This window comes from Dendropsophus ebraccatus, chromosome 1 (assembly GCF_027789765.1).
Source record: "Dendropsophus ebraccatus isolate aDenEbr1 chromosome 1, aDenEbr1.pat, whole genome shotgun sequence".
Taxonomy (NCBI): Eukaryota; Metazoa; Chordata; class Amphibia; order Anura; family Hylidae; genus Dendropsophus; species Dendropsophus ebraccatus.
Window position 1 is genome coordinate 102,325,539 of NC_091454.1, and position 16,339 is coordinate 102,341,877.

Here is a 16,339-nt window from a genome sequence, read left to right on the forward strand (position 1 = left end):
CAAATCTACTGCTGCCTTTACACGGAGCGATAATGCGCCCGATCGTGTGATTAACAATATAGAAAATACGATTTTTTTTTTATAACGATCAGCGTTTAGAAGGAACGATATATCGTACAGAAAAATCATTTTGCGATTGTTTTGCGATAGACTTAAGCCTATCTCGCACATAGGTAAAATCGGTGAACGACTGGTTACACGGAACGATCTGCAAATTTTTTGCGAACGAGGATTTTAGAACATGTTGTAAGATCAAAATTAACGATTTCTCGCTCGTCGCTTGATCGTTCCCTGCGTTTACACGTACGATTATCATTCAAATTCGATAGTTATCGTGCAAATTCGCACGATAATCGTTCCGTGTAAACGCAGCATATAGTTGAACAGTTAACAAAATTTTACTTGTACAAAAGAGTTTCAGTTCCACCTGAAGGCACGTGGTCTGTTCTTCAAGTAACCATTACAACAGGTGTGGTGTCTTTCTCTGCATTAGCTCATCTGTAATGGTGTGTTTATTTATCTGACAGATTTTTGAAGCCAAAGCCAGGAAAAGACTATAAACAGGGAACGGGTCCTGAAGGAAAGACTGAGTTTTCTCTGCTTTTCAAATCCATTCCTGACATTGGCTTCCAAAATCTGTCAGATAAATCTGCCTGTGTAAACACACCATCAGTCAAACTGTCCACTCTGCTGTTTACCAGCTAGCTGTGCCAGTGGGTTAGGTAGTCTATGCACTCTTAGGCTGTGCAAATTCTTTCTACAGGGCTGCTGAGGAAGGAGCTACTTGTCTAACAAGAGATGATGCTAGTGGGCACCCAAATCCAACTGTAAGGCCACTTTCCTTGGATGTCACGCTGCTTCCACCACTCTATGGCTATATCCTTTCTATACAAGAACCTAATCCCTTCTCACCTAACCATACAAGACATAGCATCTACTGAAGTACCAAAAAGAGATTGGTACACCCACCTTTAAAACGCTTTTTCTAGCTTTGTAAAAAAAATTGATGGCCTGTGCTCAGCTGCAGTGTCTTCAGGGTTTACTTTATCTTATGGTAGCGGTGCAAGGTACTTCAGCGTTTTCCCATTCAAGTGAACAGGACCACAATGCAATGCCTTGCATTGACACTACAAAAAGGTATGGTACAGGCAGCTGTAAACATGGAAGTGCTGAAGGGGCGGTGGGGTGTGTGTTTTTGGCTTATATGGTTGTATACTCTTTATAGAGTAATGTCTGTAATATGGATGGTTATGTGATTTTGGGGAAAAAACATACAACTTTTTGTTATATATATAAAAAAAAAAATTAAAAAAATTGAAGAGCTGCAGTGCAACTGAAAGTTTTCCCTCCGCAGGTCTAATATTCATTACCTAGTATTTCCAGCATGCACTATGTATAAACATATAAAAATAAGGTTCATGGACATGCAGATAAGTCATATGGAAACTAGCAATTGCATTTACACTTTACAATCTGTGTATGGTGGTGTCTGAGGAATTTCCTGTGCTAAAGGGAAATATCTTCCATAATGATATTACAGCTGTATATTCTTCCTATTTACTAAACATATCAGTTACCTGTTTAAAGTTACCACTTCTTCTTTGTTCCCAGTCCATCATGTCATGAAAAATAGGAATCATCACATTTCGCAAGTCTGGTTGAGGTATCAATGTTACCTCTAGGAATGGACCAATTAAAGCTGGGATAAAATGCAGCTTGTGTTCACCTGCAAAAGAACAGAAATATCATTCACAGGTGAATTTTGTAAAAATAAGGCAAACAATCAGTGAATTTTGTAAAAATAAGGCAAACAATCAGTTTTAAATACAGAAATAGATTATGTTATGTCTACATATGGGAAAAATATTCTATCCATAATGGCCTTTAACTTCTTTATTGCTTCCCAATAAAGATGAGAGAACAGATGTCCACCATTTCCAAGCACTGTATGTTGGTTTCACAATAGCTATAAAGATGTTCCACCTTATGTCTGCTTTAGTATTCAACAAGAAATAGCAATTCTGGAGTAGTTTTTCTTAATATTCTGCATATGTGCATGTAAGAATAATTTGTCGACTAGATGTCACTATTCCCTTGTCAAAGTTTGTCCCAACATACAGTAGTCTGACAATGTTACCACCAATAGTACATGGTAGGCATGGACTGCTTTGAAAAGGGAATAGGCAATATCCAGCTCATTCATTTATTTGTAGATTTTCATGTGGAATGACAGAGGATTGGCTGCTCTAGACTCCAGCATTATTTTATGTGAAGTGCAGGTACTTACTAGGACAGGCATGTCAGGAGGAAGGTCTTTGTTAAAAGTGGCCATAAAAATTTATTTACTTTTGGCTCATTCGGATTATCAAACATACATACTTGGACTCACATGCATGTTTCATACCTTCCAACTTTTTGAATGGCCAAAGAGGGATACTTATGGTTCACTGCATAAAAATTCTATTTAAACTAGCATTTATTTACTGCATATCCAATACTTTAAATTGTAACATGGTTCATCTACATATAACAATTTCATACAACAAAATCCAAATTTCACTAACTGAATAATATGTAAATTAAGGTCTAATATACAATTCAATACAAGGTCAACAAGTGGTACATTTAAAGGGAAAATGTAATTAGGAAATTGCCTATTATCATTCATTATGCTTTGGATAGTGTGAATAGCCCCCCCCCAAAAAAATCAATAGGCCCTACATTTTTTAGTAATTGCTGTAAATAAGGCCTAAAGGCCTTTTCACACAACCGTAAATTTTGCAGATCCGTGATCCGCGAGCCTCAAAAACGAAAAAGGAAATGTCCTAGTGTGGACCACAACTCCCAACATACCAAGAGAAGTCTATGGGATCCATATTTCTTGTGGACTTTAGTTCTATAACATCCGCAAAAAAAAAAAAAATACAGATTCACAATTCTAGCTAGTGTCGTAATTTTGGCCATTCCTTGTTTTTTCCAAGTACTTTCCACTTTTACGGTTTTGCAAGAAATATGGATGATGCGGATGATACGACAGATGCACTACGGACAAATGTTTGCGGATTGCGGACAAAAAAATTAAGGGAGACTGGCAGCCAGACAATAATTTGGCTATCAGTTATTGAAAATATATGCCAACCTTAAGGGACACAGAGGGACAAATGGACTCAAAAAGTAGGGTCAAAAGTAGGCACTGTCACTCCATAAGAGGGATGCATATTTATTTAAATGAGGGGGTGTCTGTTAGAGATATATCTATGATATAGATTTTATATCATAGGTGTCAATTTCAGGCCCTGCAGCTGTTACAAAAATACAATTCCCATCATTCCTAAAATTTTGGCTGTCCAGGAATGATGGGAATTGTAGTTTTATAACAGCTGGAGGGCCTGAGTTTGACACCTATGTTATATATTCTATGGGAACACAAAAACGGACATGTTGAAATCCAACGGGGGTTCAGTATAGCCTAGTGTACTGTGCACGGTCTCTTTAAAACTAAATAAATGCAAAAATAATGTTTCATGTTTTTGATGTATATCCCTGAATAATTCTAGCAACAATGCAGCAAGAGAGCAATGGTTGGTTTTACAGCCTCTTTTCTTAATGATCATAGGGAAATCTGTTCTGCTTTTTGAAAGCAAATTCTAAAATTTTTCTTGCTTTAAAAAAAACAAAACTTAAGTTGCGTCTTCCAAATTTGTTTGCATTTCTATGAAAAATTTAATAAAAGGAAATTGTCTACTTAGAAATATCTGCATGTATATAGGTCTAAACATTCTGTGGATATGTTCTTTATTACAAATTGAGGGAAGCTCTGGATATTCTGCAATACTCATTCTTATCTATAATCTGGAGAGCACTCCCTACATACCCACAATGATATGATTATATGTTACTTTAACTCATTTAGTCAGCTTGAGCCTTCTTAAAATGATAAACCATCACCAATAATGAGTCAGAAACAGATGTAGGCAGGAGATAATCCGCTACCAAACCATGTAATAGTCACTTACAGCTGTCAAGAGAACTGCGAGAAATCAGAGGAGCACAAGATGTTAAGACATCTATGTACCAAATTATTGCTCCCGACAGTCATTGCCTATAATCTTTTCATACATTCAACTGAAGTGTGCCCACTTAATGATCACAAATCTCTTGACATCCTGCCATTGCAGCTTTATTATTAAGATACCAAATGATAAAAATGAAGGATCATCCTACCTAGATTCTGCCACATGCTGAAGATTTCACAGCCCATTGTCACCCGCATGTCCCCATATCTAAAGAGAAAAAATATCAAACATTCCATAAAACCAAATTATAGACAATAATCACCATTCACATAGTGTTTGCTTAGTACTTGCATAGTACAGCTGTATATCCTGAGCATTCACATAACAAAATGTACTTAGATTCCTAAAGTCACATAGACATGCCTTGATGTATTAGCACAGGTTCCCTTTGCAATAGAAGTTATGGTGTAGCTAGTTTCAAAGCTTCAATATTTTTATTATTTAACTTCTCTAGTGTGAAGCAACACAATAAGTGTCGTGGACTTGAAGGTGGACCTACTTGTTTGTGCACATCTACCCCTGGCACACACAGCATCCTAAAAACATTAACACATCAATTTCCCACTTACCTCTCCAGCACTTTTTTCATCTTGGAAGGGGTAAACATCTCCAGCTGTAAACAGGACTGGTTTATAAAAATGACTGCAAGGTAAAAGTATGAATCCCAGATCTGTAAAGAAAAAAAGTACAATTTATATAGCTTAAAGTGTCACTGTCCTTAATTTTTTTTGCAGAAATCAATAGTACAGGCAATTTTAAGAAACTTTGTAATTGGGTTTATTAGCCGAAAAAATGCATTTTTTATCATGAAAAAGCAGTTTGAAGCTCTCCCCCGTCTTCATGATTGTCTATGGAGAGGGGAGGGGTTGAGGGAGATGAGGCACCAAAAGAGGACAACAAAAAGTTAATTTACAGCTACATCACCAGGCTATCTCCTATGATGTCAGCACTGACCTCTCTGACCTCTGAATACCAGCTTTCATACAATTCCTGCTGTGTAATCCGTTGTTCACTGCTTTCTGCTGCTGACTAATCTCCCTCCTCTCTCCTCCCCTCTCCATAGATTAGACAGGGCCCGACTGTGTAAAAGAGCCCGACTGTGTAAAAGAGTCGAGATTTCCTGATAATGAGCAGTGAATGAGAGAGGAGAGGGGGGGGGGGGGGGGAGGGGGACTTGGGGAAAGTCTTTTTACATGCAGATAATGGCATATTTGCCTAATAAACCCATATACAAAGTTTCTTAAAATCGTCTGGACTATTGATTTCTGCAATAAATAAATAAATAAATAAATAAATAAAACACCTTGTGAACAGGTAAAACAAATTGTTTTTAAAAGCAGGTCATAGATAATGTACATGTTTATTATTCGGATCACATGCACAGTTGCACAAAGTTTGATAAATACATGGCCTATATATAAAAAAAAAAAAAAAAAAAAACTATAAACACAGTATCCCAGAGATGCAAAAGCTGTGCTAACCACTAAGCCACCCTGGTATATAAGAGGGAGGGAAGGAAAGAAGGACGAGGAGGAGAAGAACTGCTATTAGACATTGTAAATTCATATGTTTTGTCTAATATTTTGTCTAAGTGAAAGAAACTGAAAATGAAATAGCTGCACATCTCCCAGCATCTGGAACGCAGTCTTACCTTATAATCAAAGCCCTCATTTAAGAAGTTCTTCCGAAGAGCATCCGAAAGATACAATATAGTTGTAATAATGACACTAGGGGGAAAAAAATATTGTTAGAACTTAAAATATTGCATGTAAACATTAAAATAAACTGAAAAACATTGTTAAAGAACTACAGGGAAAAAAATAACATTTAGGGAGGAAAGGGGTTGGTGGAAACATAATAATAAAGTGATACTTGCCTATCCTTGCACCCCGCTTATGTTCATCCACTGGTCCCCTGTATCTGGCTGAGGCTGGATGAGGAGATAGATCCTGTGGTGTCGTGACAACACAGGAACCTGAGAGATACAGGAGACCGGACAGGGACAGAGAGCTAGCGGAGCTGCAGGGGCACCGGCATGGCAAGTATAACATTATTATTGTGTTTCCACTACCCCCTGCCCTCCCTGGATTAGCCTTTGCCCGGAGGACCCCTTTAAGTTGTATTTATTTGCTTTACACTCAGATCCATACTTAGAATAGCACCACAGATTTAACATTCTAGAAGTCAGTGGGAGCCTCTGCACACAGACCACCACTTATGGTGACATCTGACATGTCTCCATGTGTTAAAAGTTGTATAAAATTATAGGTAGACTAATTTGCAGAGATCAGGACAACAGACCAAATATTATCCTTTTTCTGTACTGTGACCGACCAATGCTCCTTTGATGCTCAACACTTTCATTTCCTTGTGCTTCTTCGAAACTGTTTGGACAGTACATCTTCAAGCTATAAAGCCCGTTGCTACTACATTTCTAAAGAACTTGATGATGTAGAATAATGGTCATAACTATAATCAAGATTTTGTTAAAAACACTATTTATATGTAAAACATCTCTCTGTAACAACTGCTTGTAAAATTAGGTTTGGAAATAGAAGCTACTTGGAAACAAATAATACATCTTAGACCAGCATAGAAAACACTACAAATAAAAAAGAAATATTTAGTCTACTGAACATTACTAAGCAGAATAAATATTTAGCACTTGTACCTTAAAAAGCTATGAAATGACACAAACAAGATGTAGCAATGAAGCCTGATTATGATCAGGTGCCTCCTCCAGAAAAAGGCTATAATCTGCAGACAGGATTCTGTATGCAGCTGGAACTGAAGTACTGCATAATACACAGGAAAAAAATGTGTCAGCTGAATATTTACAGTATCAATGAAAACCTGTGTGATTTGGTGTTAAGAGATTTACTGAACCCTAATGAGCTCTCCACCTCCACAATGTGCTATTTATGTTTGCCTTAGTCTTTAATCAAAGGAAGCATCTCCCCTGGGTCTCTCTCCTGCTCGCTCGGAGAAGTGAAAGTGGTGTAGCTGGCACACAGCGATTAGGAGCAGCTGCAGGAACTGGAAGTGAGCTAGAGTGCTTCAGTATGTAGCTGAATAGCAAAGGACATTAGGCTTTTAATTGGTTTCATGACTGGCAAAGCTAATTCATTGTTTCATTCAATTAGAAGGACCCATTTCCTCCTCAGGGGCATGGCTTGTGCTAAAACCAGCATCCTTGTGTCAAGTGCTCACATTACTGACCCTGTTTGCTTATGGTCTTATTGACAATGGATATAAGCCCCGTAATAGAATATGGCTCCAATGATAACACAAAATTATTTCTATTTACTGTTCCTAAAATCTGCATGTTAAGTCAGAGCCCTCACATGGTATATGCTAGTACTATTGCTTATCTGACTGGATACTGCATTTGTGCACATGTATTGATTTCATATCGTTTTGTTCAGCACCATGGAGGACAATCACTATAAAATATGTATAAAAATAAACTGTTATCACTATTGGCACATTAATTCCTAGTAAAAAGTCATTTAATAATTGTATTTGCTAAACGATTTGTACTTTATTTCCAGAGGCATTATAGCCCATAAAGAACTGTCCTTATTCCTACATGAAGATACAACTGCTTAGGTACCTTAAACTGGTGAATAGTGATTCTAATGCACTTACTGGCGCAGATTTACTAATAATGTCTAAAGATCTCCACACACTTTATACTTTTTCAGCCATTGGTATAAAATGTATGTCACTCTCCCAACACTTAATCAACAGATGCTGTTGGTGGAGATAGGGTTCAAGTGTGATGGAAAATCACTGCCCAGTACAGATGAGCAAACCTTGAGCTCTGCATTTGATTACTGTTGTCTAAAGAAGTTGAATGCAGCCCTAGGGAGTCCTGGAAAACAGGGATACAGCCTATGTTAATATGTTTTCCAGGGAGCCTTAGGGCTGCATCCAACTTCTTCAGCCACTGGTAATAAAATACAGAGCGTTTAGTTTCAAACAAATCTGAGCACGCTCAAACTTTACTCATCTCTAAAGCACAATCCTTTTGTCTTCAGGTGGATAAGCCGCCACCAGAGCAGCCGTAACAGACACTTGTGTATTGGGAGGTCGGGAGAGATAACTTTCGGCCTAACAGTTATAGAAAGGGATCATTCACCTGATTGTTATTGAAAGTGTATGGCAGCCTTAAGGGCCCGATCAATTGTGTTGCCCATTAAAAGCATCACTGTTATCACCTGCTTACATGGGTTGAAATGGTAGTCATAATTTAAATGACTGCACAAAAGATCCTGTTATGATGGAATCACACATGGCAGTTTTTTGGACAACTCCTACTGCAGTTTTTGTGCCAGAACCAGAATTGGATTTAAATTGGATGGAAAATAAAAATGGAAGATTTGTACTTCTCTTTTTTGTTGGATCCTCTTCTGGTTTTGGCACAAAAACTGCAGTGGGAGTTTTCCAATAAAACTGCCATGTGTGATTCCAGCATTAGGGCGGGTTCACACTACGGAATTCTCGCGGACAATGTCCGCGGAATTCCGTCAGCTGTCCGCCCGCACGGGCATGCGCTTTTCCGCCGGCTCCATAGACACTATTCTATGGGCCGGCGTATTCCGCGATCCGCTGAAAAAAGTGACATGACACTTCTTTCAGCGTATAGTGGAATACGCCGGCCCATAGAATGGTGTCTATGGGGCCGGCGAAAAGGCGCCCAGATGTGCGGGCGGACAGATGACGGAATTCCGCGGACAGTGTCCGCGAGAATTCCGTAGTGTGAACCCGCCCTTAATTGACAAATGAGCATTTGCTTGTTCAGTGGCTGATCACTGGCCCCTCCAAAAATAGCAACAAAATACCACTTCAAACAGAAGAAAAAAAAAAAAAAGAGTGCCACTGTTTGAGTTCATGCACACTGAGCAAAAGACAAGGAATTGAAGAGGAATCTGCTTGAAATTCCTCCCGTAAGGAATAAACAGAGCAATGTCCCATTGTGTTTGAGATTTAAGGAGGTAACGAGTAAAAAAAATTATTCTTGGTGTAATCTATAGACCCCCCCCCAACATTACTAAGGAGGTAGATGGTCAGTTGAATAGACAAATAAAGCGGGCTGCCCGGGAGGGGACAGTAGTGGTAATGGGGGACCTCAACTACCCAGATATAGATTGGGGTCATGGTTCAGCTAAAACCACAAAGGGGAGGGAATTTCTTAACCTCCTGCAGGATAATTTTCTGGGCCAGTTTGTGGAGGAGCCAACTAGAAGTGATGCCTTGTTGGATCTGGTGATTTCTAACAATGCTGAGCTGGTTGGGGATGTCACTGTCCATGAACACCTGGGTAATAGTGACCACAATATAGTGACTTTTAGCTTAAAGTGTAGAATAGAAAAACATGTTGGGAGGGCAAAAACGTTTAATTTTAAAAGGGCCAATTTTCCTGGGTTAAGGGCAGAACTTCAGGGCATAGACTTGGAGCGGCTCCTATCACATACTGATACAGCTAATAAATAGGAAATCTTCAAATCCACATTAAATAACTGTACTGCCAAATATATTCCTATGGGTAACAAATATAAACTGTTAAAATCAAATCCCACATGGCTTACAACCGAGGTTAGAGGGGCTATAAATGAGAAAAAAGGGGCATTCAAAAAATACAAATCAGAGGGGTCAGCTTTAGCCTTCAAACATTACAAATAAGTCAACAAAACCTGTAAAAATGTAATAAAAGCAGCAAAAATTCACAATGAAAGACAGGTAGCCATAGATAGCAAAAGAAACCCCCAAAAATTCTTCAAATATATTAATGCAAAAAAAACCAAGGTCAGAGCATGTAGGACCCCTAAATAATGGTGACGGGGAGTTAATAACTTGGGATCAGGAGAACGCTGAGTTACTTAATGGGTTCTTCAGTTCTGTATATACAAAAGAGGATGGAGCTGTGGTGAGTGGGGCCCGTGCTGCTAACACATGTAATGTACTGAACTGGTTTACTATAGACATGGTCCAAGATAAATTAAATAAACTCAATGTAACCAAAGCTCCAGGGCCTGATGGATTACACCCCAGAGTTCTTAGGGAACTCAGTTCTGTATTTTCTCTACCCTTGTATGAAATATTCAGTGATTCTTTGCTTACTGGAATTGTGCCGAGGGACTGGCGTAAGGCAAATGTAGTGCCGATCTTCATAAATGGCTCTCGAACTTCACCAGGTAACTACAGACCTGTAAGCTTAACGTCCATTGTGGGGAAACTATTTGAGGGGCTTATAAGGGACTACATCCAGGAATATGTAGTGGCTAATAGTATTATAAGTGATAACCAGCATGGTTTTACTAAGGACAGAAGCTGTCAAACCAACCTAATATGTTTCTATGAAGAGGTAAGTAGAAGCCTGGACGGCGGCGCGGCTGTGGATATCGTGTACCTGGATTTTGCAAAAGCGTTTGACACAGTTCCTCATGGACGTCTGATGGGTAAGTTAAAGTCTATCGGTTTGGAAAATTTCATGTGTAACTGGATTAAAGACTGGCTTAAAAATCGGTCCCCGGTAATAAGTAGTGTACCCCAAGGGTCAGTACTGGGCCCTCTTCTGTTTAACTTGTTTATTAATGATATTGAGAATGGAATTAACAGCAATGTTTCTATCTTTGCAGATGACATCAAGCTTTGTAGTACAGTACAGTCTATGGAAGATGTGCAGATGTTACAGGATGAATTAGACACACAGTGTTTGGGCATCCACTTGGCAAATGAGGTTCAATGTGGATAAATGTAAAGTTATGCACCTGGGTACTAATAACCCACATGCATCATATGTCCTGGGGGGAGTTACTCTGGGAGAGTCACTGATAGAGAAGGATCTGGGTGTACTTGTAGATAATAGACTACAGAACAGCACACAATGTCAGTCAGCGGCTTCTAAGGCCAGCAGGATATTGTCATGCATTAAAACAGGCATGGACTCCCAGGACAGGGATATAATATTACCGCTCTATAAAGCCTTGGTGCGGCCTCATCTGGAGTATGCTGTCCAGTTTTGTAATCCGATTCATAAAAAGGATGTTCTAGAGCTGGAGAGGGTACAAAGACGGGCAACTAAACTAAGGGGAATGGAGCATCTTAGTTATGAGGAGAGATTAAAAGAATTAAGTTTGTTTAGTCTGGAGATGAGACGTTTAAGAGGAGATAGATAGGATTAATTTATTTAAATATATAAATGTCCCCTACAAGAAATATGGGGAAAAGATGTTCCAGGTAAAACCCCCTCAAAGGACAGGGGGGCATTGCCTCCGCCTGGTGAAAAAAAGGTTCAATCTCCGGAGGCGACAAGCCTTCTTTACCATGAGAACTGTGAATTTGTGGAACAGTCTACCACAGGATCTGGTCACAACAAAAACAGAGGGCTTCAAAACAGGCCTAGATAAGTTCTTAGACCAAAATAATATAAATGCATATGTATAGAACCTATCACCCCTCCCCCTTCCCTGTATCCATCCCCTCCTTGGTTGAACTTGATGGACATGTGTCTTTTTTCAACCGTATTAACTATGTAACTATGTAATTTCCACTCTACTGTTCACATTGCAGAATTTCCGAGCAGAATTTTCTGCTACAGATCCACTTTCGGCCCAAAGAAGTAACATGTCACTTCTTTTGGCCGGATCTGCTAGAGGAATCCTATAGAAGTCAATGGGGCTTGAATTCTGCTTAAAATTCTGCTTGAATTACACTCTAAGGGCGGGTTCACACTACGGAATTCTCGCGGACAATGTCCGCGGAATTCCGTCAGCTGTCCACCCGCACGGGCACGCGCTTTTCCGCCGGCTCCATAGACACCATTCTATGGGCCGGCATATTCCGCGATCCGCTAAAAGAAGTGACATGACACTTCTTTCAGCGTATAGCGGAATACGCCGGCCCATAGAATGGTGTTTATGGGGCCGGCGGAAAGGCGCCCAGATGTGCGGGCAGACAACTGACGGAATTCCGGACATTGTCCGCATGAATTCCGTAGTGTGAACCCGCCCGAAGACAGCTCAAATTCAGCTCCTATTCTGCTTGGAGCAGAATAGAAGAGGAATTTCAAGCAGAAATCTTCAAGCAGAAATTCCTTGTCTTTTGCTCAGTGTGCATGGGCCCTTTCTGGGGGAAATAAAGCAGCTATATTTTCTTATCCTGGGTAACCCCTTTAACGAACTGAAACAAGGTAGGAGGTGTTGTCTTGTGTTTTCTCGAAATAATATTCAGGCTTAGAGTCCTGTAATACTTAAAAAAATATATATATATACAGTGGTACCTTTGTTTAAAAGTAAATTGGATTAAGAGCGTTTTGGTTTAAGAGCTCACAGTTTTTCAAAATTGTGACTTGGTATAAGAGCATTGCTTTGGTTTAAGAGCTCCCTGTACTGGGTGGGAACGCGAGTGGGGGAGGATCATGGTCAGCATAGCGTGGTCTACAGCACTGTACTCTGATTTAGGAAGTTTCCCTCACCTTCCAAATCATAGCAGATCTACTTCAGGCTGGGGCTTACATCAGGGGACAGGACTGTGGAGGTAATCTCTTCATAGCTCCCCAGACAGAGTGCTGCTGAACTGTGCTCACTCTACACCCTGCTCATTCCTTCATACTCCCTGCAGTCTCTGTCAGCCCGTGTGTTTCCCATCCTCGCCATTATGGGGATCTGCAGCTCAATCCTGTATCCACAAACAGCTGCTGTTTCTTCAGGTTTATGCACTTAATGTACATTATACTCCACATGCTGATTGCTATACTGTACAGTAATTTGAAATATAAATATATATAATTGTAAATATCAAATATTCAGCTGTTTCTAAATGTTTGTTTCATTTGTTTTACATGTTATTAAAGTGTCACTGTCGTGAATTTTTTTTTGCAGAAATCAATAGTCCAGGCGATTTTAAGAAACTTTGTAATTGGGTTTATTATCCGAAAAATGCATTTTTATCATGAAAAATCAGTTTGAAGCTCTCCCCCTGTCTTCATTGTTCTCCTATGGATAGAGCTAAAGAAAAGACCAAAACAGGACAACAAAGAGTTAATCTACAAATCCCTCACGGGATATCTCCTGTGACAGTCACCACTGACCTGTCTGAGCTCAGATTACAGCTGTCACCCAGCTCCGTGCCTGTAATCCTCTGTTATCTGCTTTCTGTTGCCGGCTAACTCCCTCCTTCCTCCTCCCCCCTCCCCTCTCCCTAGAACAGACAGGGTACGTCTCCTGCAACAAGTCACAATTTTCAGATTTTTCAGAGTGGATGAAAAAGAGGAAGGAGGGGGGGACCTGGGAAAAGTCTTTTTACATGCAGATAATGGCAGATTTGGCTAATAAACCCAATTACAAAGTTTCTTAAAATCGCCTGGACTATTGATTTCTGCAACAAAAAAAAAATACGACAGTGACTCTTTAAGAAAAAAAAAAATCATTATTTTTGGGGTGTGGAACCAATTGTCTGCATTTCTATGAGTTCTTATGGGAAAATTTGCTTTGGTTTAAGAGTGGATTTGGATTACAAGCTCAGTCCCGGAACGAATTATGCTCGTAATCCAAGGCACCACTGTATACTGTTATACTAAAAAAAAAAAAAAATTACAAAGAAAAGTTGCTCAAATCCTACATTAGGATTACTTCATGCTGTAAAAATACTTTTAGAACATGCTTTTCAATCATAGAAAATGTAGCATAAATTTAATGTTAACAGCTAGAAAAGTGTCATATTATAGTGTTTTATTGTCAAAGACAAATTAACCATATCCCGTTAGCTATAGTTTGGTTCTTAATGCAAAAACAGGGTTCAGTGCTTTATTAAAGAACAGTAACTAAACTACTTAAAGCTGCACAACAAAAGGAAAATGATTCATTCTCAAAACAATTTAATAACATGGCCCTTTGTGGATGTACAGTAAGAAAGCATTCCCATAGCAATGAACATATGCAAACCTCCATGGGATTGACCAGCAACATCCTGTGCCTAATGGTGAACGTATGGGGAAGTAGTTGTGCCCACATGCGTTCCTCTGCAGTGGGGCATGTGGCCTAAGTAGTGATGCATTATACTATTATACTGTATCTATCTATACAAACTATTTTATTCCTGCTACTCAATGCCAAATACTGTATATATTGTTACCAACTTTGTTACCAGCTTTATCACTGCTGACAGCTCCTGCTGGGCAAACCCATCACACAACTTGAAAAAGGTTTTAAACATATTTTCCTTTAATATGTATTTGTATAGGTGCAACAAGAAAAAAAAAAACTTCATTTTACTCTGGACATTAGTAAGGCATTAGTATTTAGTAAAGCCTAGGAGACCAATTTGGAGGAGTCCCTTTGTTGCTTCAGTTTCTATTTCCTGCCCTGCAAGCAGATTGTTGGAGATGTGATTAGGCTCAGGGCGCTAAGACACATGTCTGGTGGGCATGCCTGGTTTTTGGGGTATGGTTATTGAGCTCCCACACACAAGCACAGCTACAAGATGATCCAGCCATCCTTCCCTGGATAATAACAAAAAGCCTGGTGTATGTCCTCCTCTTGGCAGCCCATATGGTAATCAATGGAAAAATCTATGGTAATTAGGTTAGCATAGCCCTTGGGAAGACTTTGTAATCACATACACTCACACTTTCTGGTCCTATTGTTTCTGATGTATCATACCCCATCTCTGCACTGGTTTCTGGTACGTTGTTTATGATGTACCGCACCTCATCTCTGCACTTGTTTCATTGGTATGTTCATCAGCTCTAGTTCGCCAAACTAAGCATTTTCTCTTAGTTTTTTTTTATTCCTTTCTCAATTAGCAATTCTCAATATTTATTTATTTTTTCCAAATATTTTTATTAGATTTTTCAAATTTTATCTATAACAATACAGTTAAATATCAAAGGAAGACATAAATAGGATACAATATAGTAAGTTTGAAAACAATTTTGCTATAAAAAAACAATAGAATCTAAAGAACAAAAATTAATGCTCTACAGGATCGAAAGAAATGTAGATAAAGAATCTCTATCTTTAATATAATTAAGGAACTCTGAGTACTCCTAGGGTGCCCCTTGCCTCCGCCGTCTGATACCAAACAGTATTACAAAAGTGTTTCATAACAGCTTCCCTCTCCTCCTGCGACATAACCTTTATGAGAAAAAATTTCCATTTTTTAATGAAATTTTTTGTGGAAACATCTTTGTTGCGGATTGCATCCAGCATTTCCCAATGAAGATTTTTTTTTTTAAGTGAGGTTGTTAGCTCAGAAATAGTGGGAAGTGTGTCAGAGATCCAGTGGTTTAGTAAGCCTTTTAAGGCCAATAACAGAGTAAGATGAATACATTTTGAGGCTATAGGTTTTTCAAAGGGATCTCCATCCCCGGCCACCACAACATGAAAAACATAACTGAGTAGAGTTAGAGGTATGAATTCATTCCATGTATTCTGAATAAAGGTTTGTACTAATTGCCAGTATGTCTGAATTTGAGAACAAGACCAAACACAGTGTAATAAATCTGCGTTAGGTTCTTTACATTTTGGACAATATGTCAAGAAATCATCTGGCATGGTGGAGTAAGAAAAGTTAAAAGCGTAAATTGCCTTATGGAGTAGCCGGAAGTGGATTTCCCTCAATTTCACACTGGGAGTGGCTGCAGTTACATATCGGATGCTATTTAGCAATTTTTGTTCCAAATTATCTGTTTGTATTTTTGCAGCCCATTTCCGAAAAAAAGGGGGAGGAGATTTGTGTAAGGAATCAACACATATCCTACGGTATATTTGTGAAAGAGATAAGGTGGGAGAAGAATTGGAGCAAAGAAAATCAAAATCATTAGTTTTTTCTGCCTTCGCACAAGATTTAACTCTATTAATAGCAAAAGAACACAGTTGTTCAAATAAAACCTGGTGATGGGGAGGGATATCATACATGTCTCTAAATTTTTCCCAAGATAACAACTCTCCCTTATCTGAGTCCAGGAAGTTACTTAAGTGAGTGATTTGTTTTTGTTTCCATACCATATAGTCAGGATTGATGTTATCATGTAGAAAGAGGGGATTGTCCCATAATGGGAAAAACTTAGAAAGACTAAATGGGAGTTTATACAATTTTCTTAAAGCTTTCCATGTGGCCACGGTATCAGCGATAATAACATTGTGTTTTAAATGTGAGGGTAGTTCTGAAATAGAGAAGTGAAGAAGCGAAGCCAAGGGCCAAGGAGAAGAAAGAGCAGACTCCAAGGAATAATTAGAAAAGAAAGAAGTACCGTTAAT

General features: G+C 39.0%; 1 protein-coding gene across 1 annotated transcript in view; it reads right to left on the bottom strand.

The window, feature by feature from the left end:
* DOCK4 (dedicator of cytokinesis 4) overlaps nucleotides 1-16,339 on the bottom strand; it is a 271,626-nt gene that overhangs the window by 60,242 nt on the left and 195,045 nt on the right. Inside the window, exons 28-31 of the mRNA XM_069976155.1 lie at nucleotides 5,728-5,803; nucleotides 4,646-4,746; nucleotides 4,225-4,283; nucleotides 1,578-1,726 (exon numbers count right to left, since the gene is read on the bottom strand). Coding sequence (XP_069832256.1) covers nucleotides 1,578-1,726; nucleotides 4,225-4,283; nucleotides 4,646-4,746; nucleotides 5,728-5,803 — 385 coding nt within the window. The remainder of the gene's footprint in view (nucleotides 1-1,577; nucleotides 1,727-4,224; nucleotides 4,284-4,645; nucleotides 4,747-5,727; nucleotides 5,804-16,339) is intronic.